This window comes from Megalops cyprinoides, chromosome 14, assembly GCF_013368585.1.
Source record: "Megalops cyprinoides isolate fMegCyp1 chromosome 14, fMegCyp1.pri, whole genome shotgun sequence".
In the NCBI taxonomy this organism is placed as follows: domain Eukaryota; kingdom Metazoa; phylum Chordata; class Actinopteri; order Elopiformes; family Megalopidae; genus Megalops; species Megalops cyprinoides.
In genome coordinates, this window is record NC_050596.1 from 5,775,898 (window position 1) to 5,790,669 (window position 14,772).

General features: G+C 41.6%; 1 protein-coding gene and 1 long non-coding RNA gene across 2 annotated transcripts in view; one reads left to right on the forward strand and one right to left on the reverse strand.

Annotated features, from left to right (window-relative positions):
- The window catches only part of sytl5 (synaptotagmin-like 5), a 40,970-nt gene that overhangs the window by 14,744 nt on the left and 11,454 nt on the right, over positions 1-14,772 (reverse strand). The window contains exon 2 of the mRNA XM_036546044.1: positions 27-417. Within this exon, the coding sequence (XP_036401937.1) occupies positions 27-145 (119 nt within the window). The 5' untranslated portion in view covers positions 146-417. The remainder of the gene's footprint in view (positions 1-26; positions 418-14,772) is intronic.
- LOC118789565 lies at positions 354-11,224 on the forward strand. Its single transcript, XR_005005458.1, has 3 exons — positions 354-419; positions 7,869-7,873; positions 11,122-11,224. It is a non-coding gene; the product is annotated as an uncharacterized LOC118789565 (long non-coding RNA).

Here is a 14,772-nt window from a genome sequence, read left to right on the forward strand (position 1 = left end):
AGCGGTGCACGTGCCGGGAGACTCACCTGATCCTTTTCTCCTCCAGCTTCCGCAGCTTCTCATCCTTCTGGAGGACGCTGAGGATCACCTCCCGCTCGTGCTCCAGGAGGAAGGACAGGTTGAGGACCTCTTGGCTTTTATCCATGTTCCACCCCAGTTCTCACCCAGAGGCAGCTCTAAGCAGTCGCGTGCAGATACTCAGACGGAACCACTTCCAGCTACATGACTACAGGTCCAGAGATGTCGGGGTGTCTGTGATGATGCATCTGATAATGTGATAACGTGGCTGTCAGGGTCGACAGGAAGCGCTCCAGGTCCTCTGGTTGGCTGATGGTCCGCCTGCTCGCAGTAAGCCTCGGCATTGCAGACTGCTGCCTCCACATTTCACATGTTCTTCATGGAAAGCCTCCAGCCATTCTGTCCAAGAACAAAGCGCACAGCGCCTTAATACCATACCACACACAAACAACAGCCACATATTCAGCGACAGTCTGCCGAGCAGATGATTTGGAGCTGTGCAAGGTCTTTATCTGCCATAAACTGAATTAAACAAAAGTCCAACTGGATCAACATCAGATCAAAGAAGCAGAAAAATGCAACTGTTAACACAATCGTTGTATTTTTTGTTTTTCGTTGATCTGTTCCAATACATGCAGGTAACATGAATAACATGAAAATACCTTAATGACCATAACAACAAATCAACAGATCAAAAAACACACATGAAAGACATTTATGGTAATTTTTTCATTCATGGATATAAAAGCACACATCTTTTTTTGCTTCTTTCAGAATATACCATCCAACCCTGGACCAATCTATCCCAGCAATTAGACTTCTGGTGAGAAACATTTTGAATTCTACCTTATAAATGTCAACCCACCCTCTCCCAGTGTGGAGATGTAAATAAGCTCATTACTGTGTGACATTTGAATGGCCTGGCGTGCTCTCTGCATTGAGAACTGCTTCTGTCTCACTGAAAGCATGTGTTGACATTGCTTCTTACACCCAACCATATTTCTGCCAGTGCTGGAAGACTGGGAAACAGATCACAAGAGGAACTTAAAAGGATCTAATGTCTTTTTGTTCGATCTTAAGGGCTTCCGTTGAGGAAAGACCAACACAACCTTATGTGTGTGCTGCTTCTACATTCACAGATTCGACCGTGACAGTGATTCCAGCGTTTCTCTTTTTACATTAAACATATTTTGGGATTTAGAGAGTGTGTGAGTTATACATGGTAGAAAGCGCAAATACAAAGTACTGGCCTTTGACCCATCTACTGCCACAAACTGCTGTGAATGCTAAAAACAACTGCACCAATAGATTCTAATCACTGCTAGGCAAACTCCAAAGTGGCACCTGGCCCCAAAGAGAAAATAGCACCTCTCGATCGATACTTCAACATGCTTTGAATGTCTTATAAGAAAAAAAGGAAAAGAAACAACTGACATTTAAAAGCTTTGTCTACCTTGGCTTTACTGTCTCCAAGTGCTTCTGAACACCTACTCTACATATCAATTACCTTTCTTTTCATGCATTTATTGTCTTCTGCATTTCCTCCCACCGCTTTCACTGAACCTGGCTCTTTACATATATTATGGTTAATTAAAAGATGGAACTATTCATTTTTTCAATAAACTATGCACTAAAGCCTTTAACCATAAAATGCTATTTCAATTAACACGCACAACAGAGTGTTATTTTGAATAATACAATTAGCACATGAAGAAGAAGCCAAATTAACATTTTTACTATAAGTGAGAGAGTGGGGCTTTGTTGATGTGTGTTTTTTAGCATTTATGTCTGCTTGTCCCATTGCAAAACAGCTCATGTTGCATCTTCATCACACACATACACACACACACACACACACACATACACACAGTGTCAAAACTATTTACTCAGACCAGCAACACACAACAGTACTACAAAACACAATACACAGACATAACACAATGGATTAAATACTAAAACCCTGACAACTTGCCAGGTGTTTGTTTACTGAACATATACCTACAGATCATGCCAAGTGAGCACATATGACTCTTCACCAAGGAGCCCTCAGTTTGTGACGTGCAGTTCACCGTCTCCTGTTTGCGTTATCTGGGCGTTTCTGGAACCTGCAGTTTCCAGAGTTTTCCGCCGCTGAGAGCAGTTTGAGAGAGGTGGCAGCAAACACGGAGCTCTGCAGCAGGACCGTGGCGTGACACTCATCCCTGCTGTCGACGCTAGTGTGTGTACACAGCCTGGGGGCATGTTCAGCGGGCTGGCACCGCCTGATGTGTGTTTATGGGGTGACTCACAGGGACGAAGAGGAAAACTGAAACTCATTAGACGCTGCTGTGCTATTAGAGTACACGCTGGAAACGCCTCTGAATTTCAACATACAGCAAGTGGAACCAACATCTCTGAATGTACCCAGTATACTGTAACACAAGTCGAACCAATATCTCTGAATGTACCCAACACACTGCAACACAAGTCAAACCAGTATCTCTGAACATACGGAATACACTGCAGCACAAGCCAGACCAATATCTTTGAATGCAGTGAACAAACTGTAACACACATCAAAAGAGTATTTTGCAATACAGTACACTGTAACAAACATCAAATCAATATCTCTCTACATATACAGTTATACAAGTTAAACAGTAATTTAGCAGCTGTGACATATTTAGGAAAGTTTTTCCCCATTTTATCGGTAATGCTCATAAAAAAATATGCAATGCCCATGTGTTTGCTCTGAGGGCAACAGACAAACTACATGGACATTTTAATGATCTATAATGGATCCTTTTGTGCTATTTTCTAACCAAACTACCACCATAGGGGAATATGGTGGCCAGAGCAAATACACTGCGACAATGAAATCCAACAACAGCATCTTGAGGCAAAATATTTTCCTTACCTTTCTCATGCTGCTTAAACTCACTCCCTGCTGGCCAGGCACTGGGCTGTTTCAGCTTCCTGTACTGGAGCCTGAAGCCATGACAGACAAGTCCTCCCTCACTGGCAAACTGGGATTTGACACAGGTACACGCCCCTACGTGAGTAATGGTGACCGGTCCTCCCTTCCACAGCAGCCGTGTCACAGCCCACTGGCGGAGGACGCTTAGGACACGCACACACGCACGCGCACACACACACACACACGTGCAGGAGCAGGTGTGCAAACACAGCCACGGCTCCGCGGAGCGTTTCGACGCAGCGACCAGGCTGGGGCCTCAGAGCGGCCATCCAAACAAGAAACCGGTCAAGCTGGACGGCTGAAATCCCAATGCCGAGACTGCTGCTCAAACACACGCGACCACACCATATACATCAATTACATGCCTCTCATGTGAACAAAATTCATTTAGAGAGGATGAACACAGAGGCTAAAACCATTACCACCGTTTGGCAACAGAAAGAAAACTGACACTGACATAGAAGGGTGAACATACTGAGATAACAGGACTAATAGAGAGAATGCTAGTTATTATTATTTTTATTATACGGTATGAATGCATTCCTACAACACCCCCCAACACTAATCCTGCTAACCAAAAAGATCACTTAATTCAGCCATGCAGACTGAGAGGAGAGGTCTTTCTTTAACCATGTCAGAGAAAAGCAGGAGCTGGTGAGCTAGATCAGCTTTTTTTCCCCCCCATTGTGGGTGGAAACTCTATCTAATCTTCCCAGCAAACCAGCAGCACATGGTGCATTGAAGATAATTACTGCAATTAGGTTTTTATGTGTGGATCAAAGGCAGAATAAGAGACCGGCAATCAGGGAGGGCAGTGCTGCCTTTCTAGTCAAATTCAGGTGTTACTGTCAGTCACAGGAGCACCCACACCGCTTATTCGGCATTTGAAAAATGTTCAATGCTTTTCACTCCACCTTTGGCTGAAAAGGGGTTATTTTTTCCTCAAGCTGTCAGTGAGTTAATATGACAAACACTGAAACGGTAGTTATATTTGACACTGTTCTTGGGCTCCGGATGAATTTTGGACCCATACAAAGAGATATGGGCACTCAAAGGACTCAGGCTCCAAATTTACATTTTATCATTCATTCATTTTAAATGAGAGAAACAGCTCCCCTGGGTAAAGCAGGGACAGGAAGGGTCAGAAAGGCCCTTTAAAAGGCACATTTGAGAGTCTCATGGGGACGCAGCCCCAGAGTGCTTTCTGCCGAGGTGAAGCCACGTCTGACTAAACGCATCACAGGGCGGGGGGAGAAATTACGATGACGTCCGTGACAGCAGACAGCTGTGTCACTTATTTGCATTGGTGAATATTCAGACATGACATTTCAGGCCGGGGCAATGTGATCGCATCTTTCTCTCTATTGATTCAGAGGCAGCCTCAGGAAGATGACCTCTACAAGATAACTCCCCAAATGCTCGGGAGCAGCACATAATGACAAACATCATCAAAATCTTTTTTCAGAATAGCAACCACTCTGAATGGAAATAAACAAACCTTAACAAATATCCACTACGTCACTGTAGTATCTAATGTTACTTGACCTTAGTCTGTGATTTTTTAATTTTATGATAAACAGTCTTTACAAAGACCTTGTGATTTATTTTAAGGTCCAATTAACAAATACATTAAATGAAAACAATAAGGCTTAGTATGTCAATTTTTGTTCTTTAAGTTAGACTTAGTTAGACTTAACTTAGATGTCCCATAGCACAGCGGAGTAGACTCACTCTGAATCTATGAATTTGACTGAGCTGCACTTTCAGCATGAAAGTCCCTCCGCTGTGCACTGGTTTCCGAAGCCACGTCAGCCCCTCTCCGTGGTGCATTGGGTAGAATGCTAATATACGTAAATATATGTTAATAGGGGCCAGTGATATATGCTAATGAGTATCCACCTTACACAGTCCAACCTGTCACTGATCGCAAATTAACCAACCATGAAGCTGCCACACTGACAACCCCCCTCACAGAAAATACTCAGGCAGCTAAGTGGGTTATGGATATTTTTACTATTATACTACAAAATATTTTTGAACTATTTTCAGTTTCTCCTGCTTCTTCTTGCTTCATGGGTCACCTCCGCATAATTCCATATAATTAAAGTGGCAAAAATGTTGTTACAATAGTATTTAATTATTAAGAGCAAATAGATTATTTTGATAATGATGCAAACTACATAATATGCCACGTATGCTTCTCATACCTACTATATGAAAGCTTTTTCTCAAGAGGTTCCCATCATGTTTTGAAGACGCCTGCTTAAAACAGTCAGTCAGACTGTGCCTTGTTGTGACCCTGCACAGCATGTGTGTCACGCCCTACTGGGTGTGCAGGAAAGTGGGATGCACTGCAGTACTAACCCCCACCGAATGCTAATTAAGAATGACACTGTGCTGCAGCAGCAGTTGAACTGTTGGTAATTAGACCGTGATGCTGCTGCTTTTGAATAGCTAAGCATGAAAACTTAATAGGTTCACACAAAATGATTCCTGGAATTGCATCCTTATTGCTCCACCTTTATTATTATTTTTTTTTCGTCAGGCTGTCAGCGAGTTAATATGACAAACACAGAAACGGTAATTTAGAATTATACGTCTGTATAATTCCATGTAATGAAAACATTTAATAAAGTGAAAAAGTTATAATAGTATTTCGTAAGATAATAAAACTTACTAGGTTTACAACAAATGTTTTGAGAAATCACATCCTTATTGCAGACACTGTTCATACTACACAGGTATTGGGAAATGGCTCTCTGAAGCAGTGTGCAAATTTGGTTACATGCAAGAAAGGAATTTTCAATTCAATTTGACTACACAGAAATACATATCAGGACCAGAATGATTTTATTTCTCCTTCATGCCATTTCTTCAGAGGATTTGCTATTTCAGGGGGTGGGAATTGTACCCCCAAGGGAGGTGGAAATGGTACTCCCAGTTCATAGCAGTTTGAGCCAATTCAGGTTTCACTACAGTCAGGTTAACGTACTGAGTAGAATCCATCTGTTGGTGCTACAGTCACCTGCTTCTAGTAAATCCTGGAATGGCTCACAGTGCTATGCATTGGGAGTGCTACAGTTCCATTTCCATCCTGGCATTTAAATACAGTCAGAAATGCAGGCAGAGGCAAGCAAATAAAAAAAAAATTGATGTAGAGAGATTTTAAAGAATAATACTGTAATATGTAATCTTTGTTCATAATTCATTTCCTTCCCCCTGCCCTGTGGTTAAAGGGCACTGTTCTCTAAAATGAAATCCTCCATGCAATATCCCTCTACTGTTATAGTTTTTTTCAATCTGAATAAGGGTGCCCTCCAGGGATTCATCTCAGAGTGAGTGTTAAAAAAACATCTCCATAGCATATCCAATGTATCTCTGTATCATGCTGAATTAAATTTATTTTGGCTGCATCTTTTTCAGAGGAGACAGCATACCTTAATGAATAACTTTAACCCCAGGAATTACATGGTTCCATACTAACATATGCCCACGAGAGGAAATACAATTCACAATGTGAATTAATGCGTGAGTGTGTGTATGTGCGTATGATATAATACATACAGATGATGGAATCCATCTTATCAAAAATGGCTCAGATGAGCACGATGACTTCTGACGTCACAAGCGATAATCATTCTCCAGGATGCAGCTGATTACATTATTGTCTCACATGATTTTCTCAAACAGGAGGACCACACTTCCTGGCATTTCACACATAAGCCATACAGTCAGACCTCCATGGGTGTATTATGCTGGCATATGTACTGCGGGGAAAAAGTCAAACAGTACATGCACGTCCACACATTCAGGCTCAGCCCCTTTGTTGAATATGAGATTAATTCCAGGTCATGAACGCAATGCACAGTTCAATACAAAGAACCAGCTCCTCCCTGGGTCAGTAATGGGACTACAGTGTTCTCTAGGTGTGGTAACATGCAGGAACCCTCCTTAGGTACATAAAGTCCCACAGGTCCCTGTTCAGTCCAAAGCAAACACACTCACTGTCTGAATAACTTTTTAACCATGGCAGGAGTATGGACTTGGAAAGAACAGAAACCAGGTTGTGTAAAGGAAGTACGTGGCGTGTGACTCCTTACAAGAGGAGGATAAATTTCTTGAGAACTCTATAGACATGACTGCATTTTTAAATTTTTAAGAGGTATACCCCTCACCTCTCCACACATACTCCCACACATAAAATCTTGATGTGGAGGCACAGTAGTGTGAAATATCTCAAAGACATCCTGGCTCATATTGATGTGGCTTAGAGTCAAAATTTCTTGGGAATTCCCATGTGATTGGTGACAGGTGCTTTCATTTGCTCATTACACACAATGCATGTTCCAAAGACACCCTCTGCTCCAGAAGGCATGATTTATTTGAAAGAAATCTTCATATATCTATGAACAAAAGGTAAATCAAATACTGAATCTCAGTCCTGAATTATCATTGCTATTTGCAAAAACATATTTTTTAACAAAAGTACTCATGTCTAACTAATTTTGAGCTAGCAAGTAATGATAATGCGTTCTGTATATTTGTATTTGCTACTGATGTTTAGTGCACTCTATATATTATCTGTTTTGTTTGTATTTGCAGCACACAGTCCATAAATATGTGTAGCCTTACGCACCAGAGCTGCAATTACATGAAAAATCTGCTCCCAAAACCTAATTTCATATGTTATGATACCTATATGCCTAACTGAGCTTCCAAACTACAGTACGTCCTGTATACCAACAATCCCACTGTTCTCTATTTGTGATTGCAAAACATATATATGTTGCACATTGCTTTTCATCTAAAACATATAAATGTTGCACATTGCTTTTACCTGTTTCATTTAGCTGGTCCTGGCCACAGTGTGTGTGTGTGTGGGGGGGGGGGACAGGAAAAGTGAAGCAATTTAAGTCTTCTCTTCCATTAGACACATTGTCCTTCACAAAGACCAATTAACAGCAGCTCAATTCAATCTCGTTCTGCTCAATTAAATGTTCCTTAGACACAGAAAATTAGCTCTCTAGGTAAAACTATCAAAACAGACAGACAAGAGGGGTGGTGAAGCAATGGGAGAAAGAAGGGAAAAATTCACTGGGAGAACAGTGAGTTTCCTGTTTCTTGTGAGTTTCCCATCATGGTGGCAAGCCCACCGCCATATCTAATCTGTACTCTACACTTCAGTTCCTACGGACTTCACCATGGTTTTGAATTACGTTTGGGGAACAACATGAACAGCCAAGACACAGAAAAAGACATATAATGCAGTGTGAAGTAAATTTCCCCTGGAAGGGAAAGAAATAACGTAACAGCAACACATGGTGTTTTGCAGCAGTCATGAAGGACAGTTACAATGATGTTTGCCTCTCATGAAATGCCCCTGTGAACACACCCAGGGACACACCACAATTGTATAATATATAACAATATTAGGATTTAGAACAAGGAAGCTTTCATTTGAGACAAAGCACATACTATTTATGCAATAATACACATACTTATGCAACCGTATTTGGAATCACCAATTGTAGATCAGGCTTTTCTCTTGCCAGCGACCTCTGCAGTTGTACAAGTCTGCTGAACTCAGAATAAAGCACTCCTCCAGCACACTATCATCTAACAGCTGTTTTTTTTAACTACTCAATTTGGCCTACCTTCAGAAAACAAACAAAATAAAACATTTGATACGGCACAACAAATCCTTAACAATATGTTGCATTTTTTAATTTATTTTATGAATTGATTCATTTTAACATTATAAAAATGAGTCACTAAAACCTTGAAGTGACCAACTTCTGAATGATGGGCCAACAGGCAGTTGATTGATGATGATGGGGGACATGCATTTTTTTTTTTTGGACCAACAAACAACGTCAGAATATTGAATGAATCCCGATAAACCGTAGCTGAAGTTGTACAAGGTTCATTCTCCTGTGTGACACGATTGCTTATTTACTGCCTTGCAGCACAAGGCTAGGCCCCTTTCATCTATAGAGTACAGAGTGTAAATGAGTGGGCATGCATATTTAATGTTCGTTTCAGATTCAGAGGGAGGTTGCAGGAGGAAAAGGCATTTGAAAACTGTTCAGGGAAGCCTCTCTGGGGAAAGCCGTGATGCTGGGCTCTGCTGTGCGTGTTTCACGTCTGCAGTTAAAGGAGCTCACTCTGTCTCATTCACTTCCATCTGCATTCAGCCCTCATGTTAACATCATTGGAGGACGTCGGATGCATCTGACTGGCACCGATTCCATTCAGGTTTGCTGTTTGGTTGGCACAATTTGTTCTACCAGCGTAAATTAGCCTGCGGCTAAAGTGTGTACAATGTCTACTGTGGATATAATGAATATGAACATTGTCATTGTAGCCTGTCTCTGATAAATGAATAAAGGAAAAATTATTACCTCTTCAACATCTAAGTTGCCCAGTCCTACAAATCATCTTTGCCACAACGTGACTGGAATGTTTTGAGAAACTGCGAGTCCTTTTGCTAGCGACTCCTTCGTTTGTATGTAAATGTTAGTGAGATGCGTGCCTCTCCATTTAGGCGTCTCACCCCTGCCCTTTTCAGAGTCAGAGGAGTCAGCCTTGTGTCAGGGCTTTCCTGACAATTCCACTGAGATCCACATCCTGGAACATGCAGAGGATGGCTATCCCACTCCTCCAGGGGACCACTGTGAACATGTGTAACATAAATGTAAATAAATACTTTCACTAATCATGATTACAGGTGATTTATCTTTCTCTCTTTCTCATATGGACAAAAGTACACCTGTTTTTCAGGGTTTGGGCTAGCCCCCTTATCTCCAGTGAAGGGCGATCTTAATGCTTCAGCATACCAAGACATTTTGGACAATGCTATGCTTCCAACTTTGTGGCAACAGTTTGGGGAAGGCCCTTTTCTATTCCAACATGACTGTGCCCCAGTGCACAAAGCAAGGACTATAAAGACATGGTCTGATGACTTCAGTGTGGAAGAACTTGACTGGCCCACACAGAGCCCTGACCTCAACCCCATCGAGCACCTTTGGGATGAACTGGAACGGAGATTGCGAGCCAGGCCTTCTCGTCCAACATCAGTGCCTGACCTCATAAATGCTCTACAGAATGAATGGGCACAAATTCCCACAGAAACACTCCAAAATCTTGTGGAAAGCCTTCCAAGAAGAGTGGAAGATGTTATAGCTGCAAAAGGGGGACCAACTCCATATGAAAGTATATGTATTTGAATACAATATCATTATAATGTAATGGTCAGGCGTCCAAATACTTTCGTCCATATAGTGTATATATATACACACTCTGTGGTGTAAATATCACAATGATGCTGAATTAATCCATGGTTAAGAGTTCATATAGATGCACAATAGGGAACTCCCTTTCTGTGAAGTGATGCAATTCCCTTTGAACAAGAGTGAAAGCCACTGGAATATTCACTCATGTTATTGCCCTGCTCGCTTCTGAGTTATTTAATTCACCATGGCTTATGATTCCTTTTTTAATATTCATGCAGAATGCCTGCTTGATTGGAGAAAGTGCTACGGAGTATCCAGCAGTAAGAAAGACAGAGAGAGAGAGAGAGAGAGAGAGAGATACTCTATATTTCCAAATGTAGGTCATCCTCTGGTGTTCCCCATACAGTATGCTGTCCTAAGAAAAAAGCATGATTTATTCTGAGGAGATCAAGAGGCAATACAGAGATCCTACGGTGCCACAGCTTTTGCGAGTTTGATGTCTTTACAGTCAAAGGTGGTAGTTTTAATAATCACATCAGTCCCACAGTCCCAAAAAAATCACATTACTGCACAGCAGTCACCTTTCATCGATTAAACACACGTCACTACTGCCTATGTTATATGATATGTTTCCCACTACAAAGCGATGTTTCTCCATTTTGTTGAAAGCAGGAAAGAATCGCAGGGAAGACTGCCTTGCAGACTGCCATGCCACTAACAGACAGCCACTTACACCACAGTGCATTCCTGAATCATTAATGGATCACAGCAGCCGATCAATATTAGATAACAGCACATGTCAAGTGGATTAACATAGGGGCAATTTGCTCAGCTGATACTCATGGGCCAGAAGTAAAAGACAGACAGAATTCAGTGTGTAAATAAGAGGTTTGGGAAGAATGTTTACCTGAAAAGAAAAAAAAAAGAAATCCAGCCAGAGGTGAGATATCCCTGGGTCTATCAGACTAGAGATGTAGACAGGTAGGAAAATTGCTGATGGATGGCTCTGGTGCTGGAACTGTTTCTGTGAGAAGAAAACAGAGGAGAAGAGAGGTGAGGACCCTCAGTTTGGCCATGGTTTATCCCTGCTGAGGGAGAATCTGAGCCCTGGGTTGATTTGCCCTCCAGCCCCATACAGGCCTTAACAATCACTGTTGCTTTAATCTTGGGCTTGTATCTCCATCCTACAGCAATGCTCTAGACTAGACATTGTTATATGCACAATGTCCATGTATCAGGGGACAGCCTTGTTCCTTTTTTTTTACACACAAAAGAAATAAGTACACATACATGTCCAACGTCCAAACACAAAGCTCTCAAAAAGCACATTCTTTAGTTTCTTCTGTGCAAAAGAAACATGCACATGGGGTTATTCCTTGATATTTAAATCCATGTGTAGTACATAGCCACCAAGTTTATATGCCACATTAAAACAGACAATGTGGCTCATTCCTCTTAGCTACAAGCAATCATGCCAGAGTAGGTGAATATTGTTTGTAATGGTATACTGAATTTACATCAAGGGATAAACAGCCCTTTCATAATCACAATGAGTCAGGCAGCTTACTTCTCTTCTGTTAACATTCCTAAAGTAAACCACTGGCCCCTTAAACTTGGATACGTCATCTGTTTTCACATCACTCACCTTTTCTAAATTACTGATTTCCTTAGTAACACTCTGGCAAGCTAATTAGCATCAGCGAATCTGAAGACTGTAATATTCCCGATCTATTTCCTGAACAGATCTATGACAGGAAATGAGTCAGCACCAAGGAAACAGGAAAATAAAACGATGTAAAACGTTTGGGTAATACTTTTACCTTGTATGAGTTTAACTGAAATGTATAATGTGCGTGTGTGACAAATCCGAACACACCGCCTGCACAACAGCACTGTGAATATTAAGAGCTGCCCTACACAAGAGCAGTAATGAGGTGTGAAACCAAATTGTAGACCACAGAATTGAACTACCGCCATCATTTCACCTGGATTTTGCTGAACACCTCACAGTAACAAGGTTGGTATATTTGCTTAGCTCTCTCCTGGGAAGAGGAATATGCCCAATGCCCTTAACGATGCCTTAAGTACCAGGAAAACACTTTGATTTGACTGTGCTACAGATTGTGAATTAATGCATGTCTCACTTCCTGCAGCAGAGGGGTCTCTAATGATGTGTACCCCGATTAGATAAATCGATACAACAAAATACAGTCAGGGGGTTCTTCGAAAGCACGATCAAGCAGTACACCTACCACTTCAGAACTTCTGAAGGGCCATTTCAGTATCAGCTTTCAATTTTCTGTTGAAGACATATTCCGACAAGCAAATAGATTAAATTAACAAGAGCTCGGAACAACTAAGAAGAAGTGGACTTGGCATCCTCTCTGGGGTCTAAAATTAGCACTTGTATAATCAATCCTACGGAGCTGTAGACAGGATACATTCTGTCATGCAGAAAATGACTTGCTGTGGCAATGTGTAAACGGAGGCATCAAAGTGTGAGAGACAACGGAAGGTCAAATCTCGCCCAACGCACTTTGGAATGTTTCCATCAAGCCTGTCCATCTAAACTAATAAACACCTGACATACATCAAGCCAGCTGCCGTGCAACTGTAAAACATTTAAGAGGACATTTACATCGTGGCCAGCAGTAATTTCAACCAAGTGATTTAGCTAACTGATGACATGTGTAGCCATATGTGTACCCAATATGGCTGTAGTCGTGTTTAATTTTTTCTTATATCAGCAAATGCCCTTACAGTCTTCCAGTTGTCATATCACAATTTAAAAAGCCTGTGTAATATTGATTTGCTGAATATTATACAAAAACAATGAAGCAAATTGTATGATGTTTTTTTTTGCATTGTTGGATAAGGAACAAAATCATAACAACATCAAAACGGACCAACGGCGGTGTTTCCTTATATTGGCACTCTATCTACTGTTTTTACATTTACATTTATTCATTTGGCAGACGCTTTTATCCAAAGCCACTTACATAGGTTACAGTTCTGTACAATATTATCTATTTACACAGTTGGATATTTACGGAGGCAGTTGTGGATTAAGTACCTTGCCCAAGGGTACAGCAGCAGTGTCCCAGTGGGGACTGAACCGGCAACCTTTCGGTTATGAGTCCAGCTCCTTAACCACTATACTACACTGCCGCCCGCTGTTTTACTCTTCTGTCTGACATGAACCATTAAGACCATTAACCTTAACCATTAACATTAAGTAGTATATAAAACATTAATTCTAAAATAATAAAATACACATAGACTAGTTGTGTATTGGACATCAGAATCAAACTAAACTAAAACCACAAAGCTGTATGCTTACACACTTACATTGTACTACTGAAAATTCCTCAAAGAGGATGCTTCACATACAAAAATTCACAGATATTTCCTGTGATGCTTCAATTATTTTAGATGAAGTCTCCTCTACGCCTCCGTACTATGGAGCCAAGGGAGGAGACATGAGTGATTGGTTCACAGATAGACCAAGATGCAAAGAGGTGCAGGGAGATTGCAGTGTTCCACAACAAAGTAGCATTTAAATTCCAGTCAAGCAGCTCCTGAACACCAAAGCATAGCTCATCCTGATAGGTGCATTTGCTTCAAAGCAATGGGTTCGAATGTGGATCTGTGTGGGTGGAGTTTGTGCCTTCTACCTGTGTCCACATTGGGTCTCCCCTGCTTTCCTCAAAAGACATTCTGCCCGGGTTAATCATGTCTAAATTGTACCTTGTGTTTGTGCATTTTTGTCAACTAACAGACTGGCGCTTTGCCCAAAGCGTAATGCCACCTTGTGGCCTGTGCCTCCTGCATCCTGCTCCAAAAAGACTAATCATTTAGCTACTGCTATAACGGACACACTCAGATTGACCTCTATGGACAGGAAAAAGACATAAGTGAGCACAAATAACAGAATATTTCCCATTGGTTGGCTCTGGATATTCAAGTACTTTTCCTGTAAAGGCATGCAAGCTGTAGACTGCGACATCCTGAACATCGGTGTGCGTGTTTATTTATGCTGATTAGCTTTCCTTGCTGCTTTTTTTGGTTCCTGGTTTTGCCTGCAATGCTTGGGGGATGGAGTGAGTCCCTATGGGTTGCGAAGACCAAATGAAACCAATCTCCTTCAAGCGCTAAGGTATGCGCCGGCCCGTACAACACCTCATTATCAGCCCACCCTGAGCGCAGGTAAATAAAGCATTTCTTTTCCCAGCAATTTTCAAAAGAGCATGTGACGGTGTCTGAAGAACCCTCAAAGAGACTGATCTCAATTTCATGCTGTCCCGTCTCATTTGGCTAAGATCTGGGGACGTGTGAGCTGTGCGCAGGCGAATAAACGCAGTGTTGTTATAGCTGCATATAAGCAGATTATTTGGGAATATTTTCCCATGCTGAGAATTTAGAGGCAGAGCAAAAGCAGTACAGTGGAGCAGGGCTCTTGTGTGGTGTAGTGGTAAGGAACAGGGTAGCAATGCTAGAGCCATGATAGTTACACTCAGAGGGACGAGTCAGATTTGTTCCATTGTATGGAAAGTCCGCTCCCTTTGT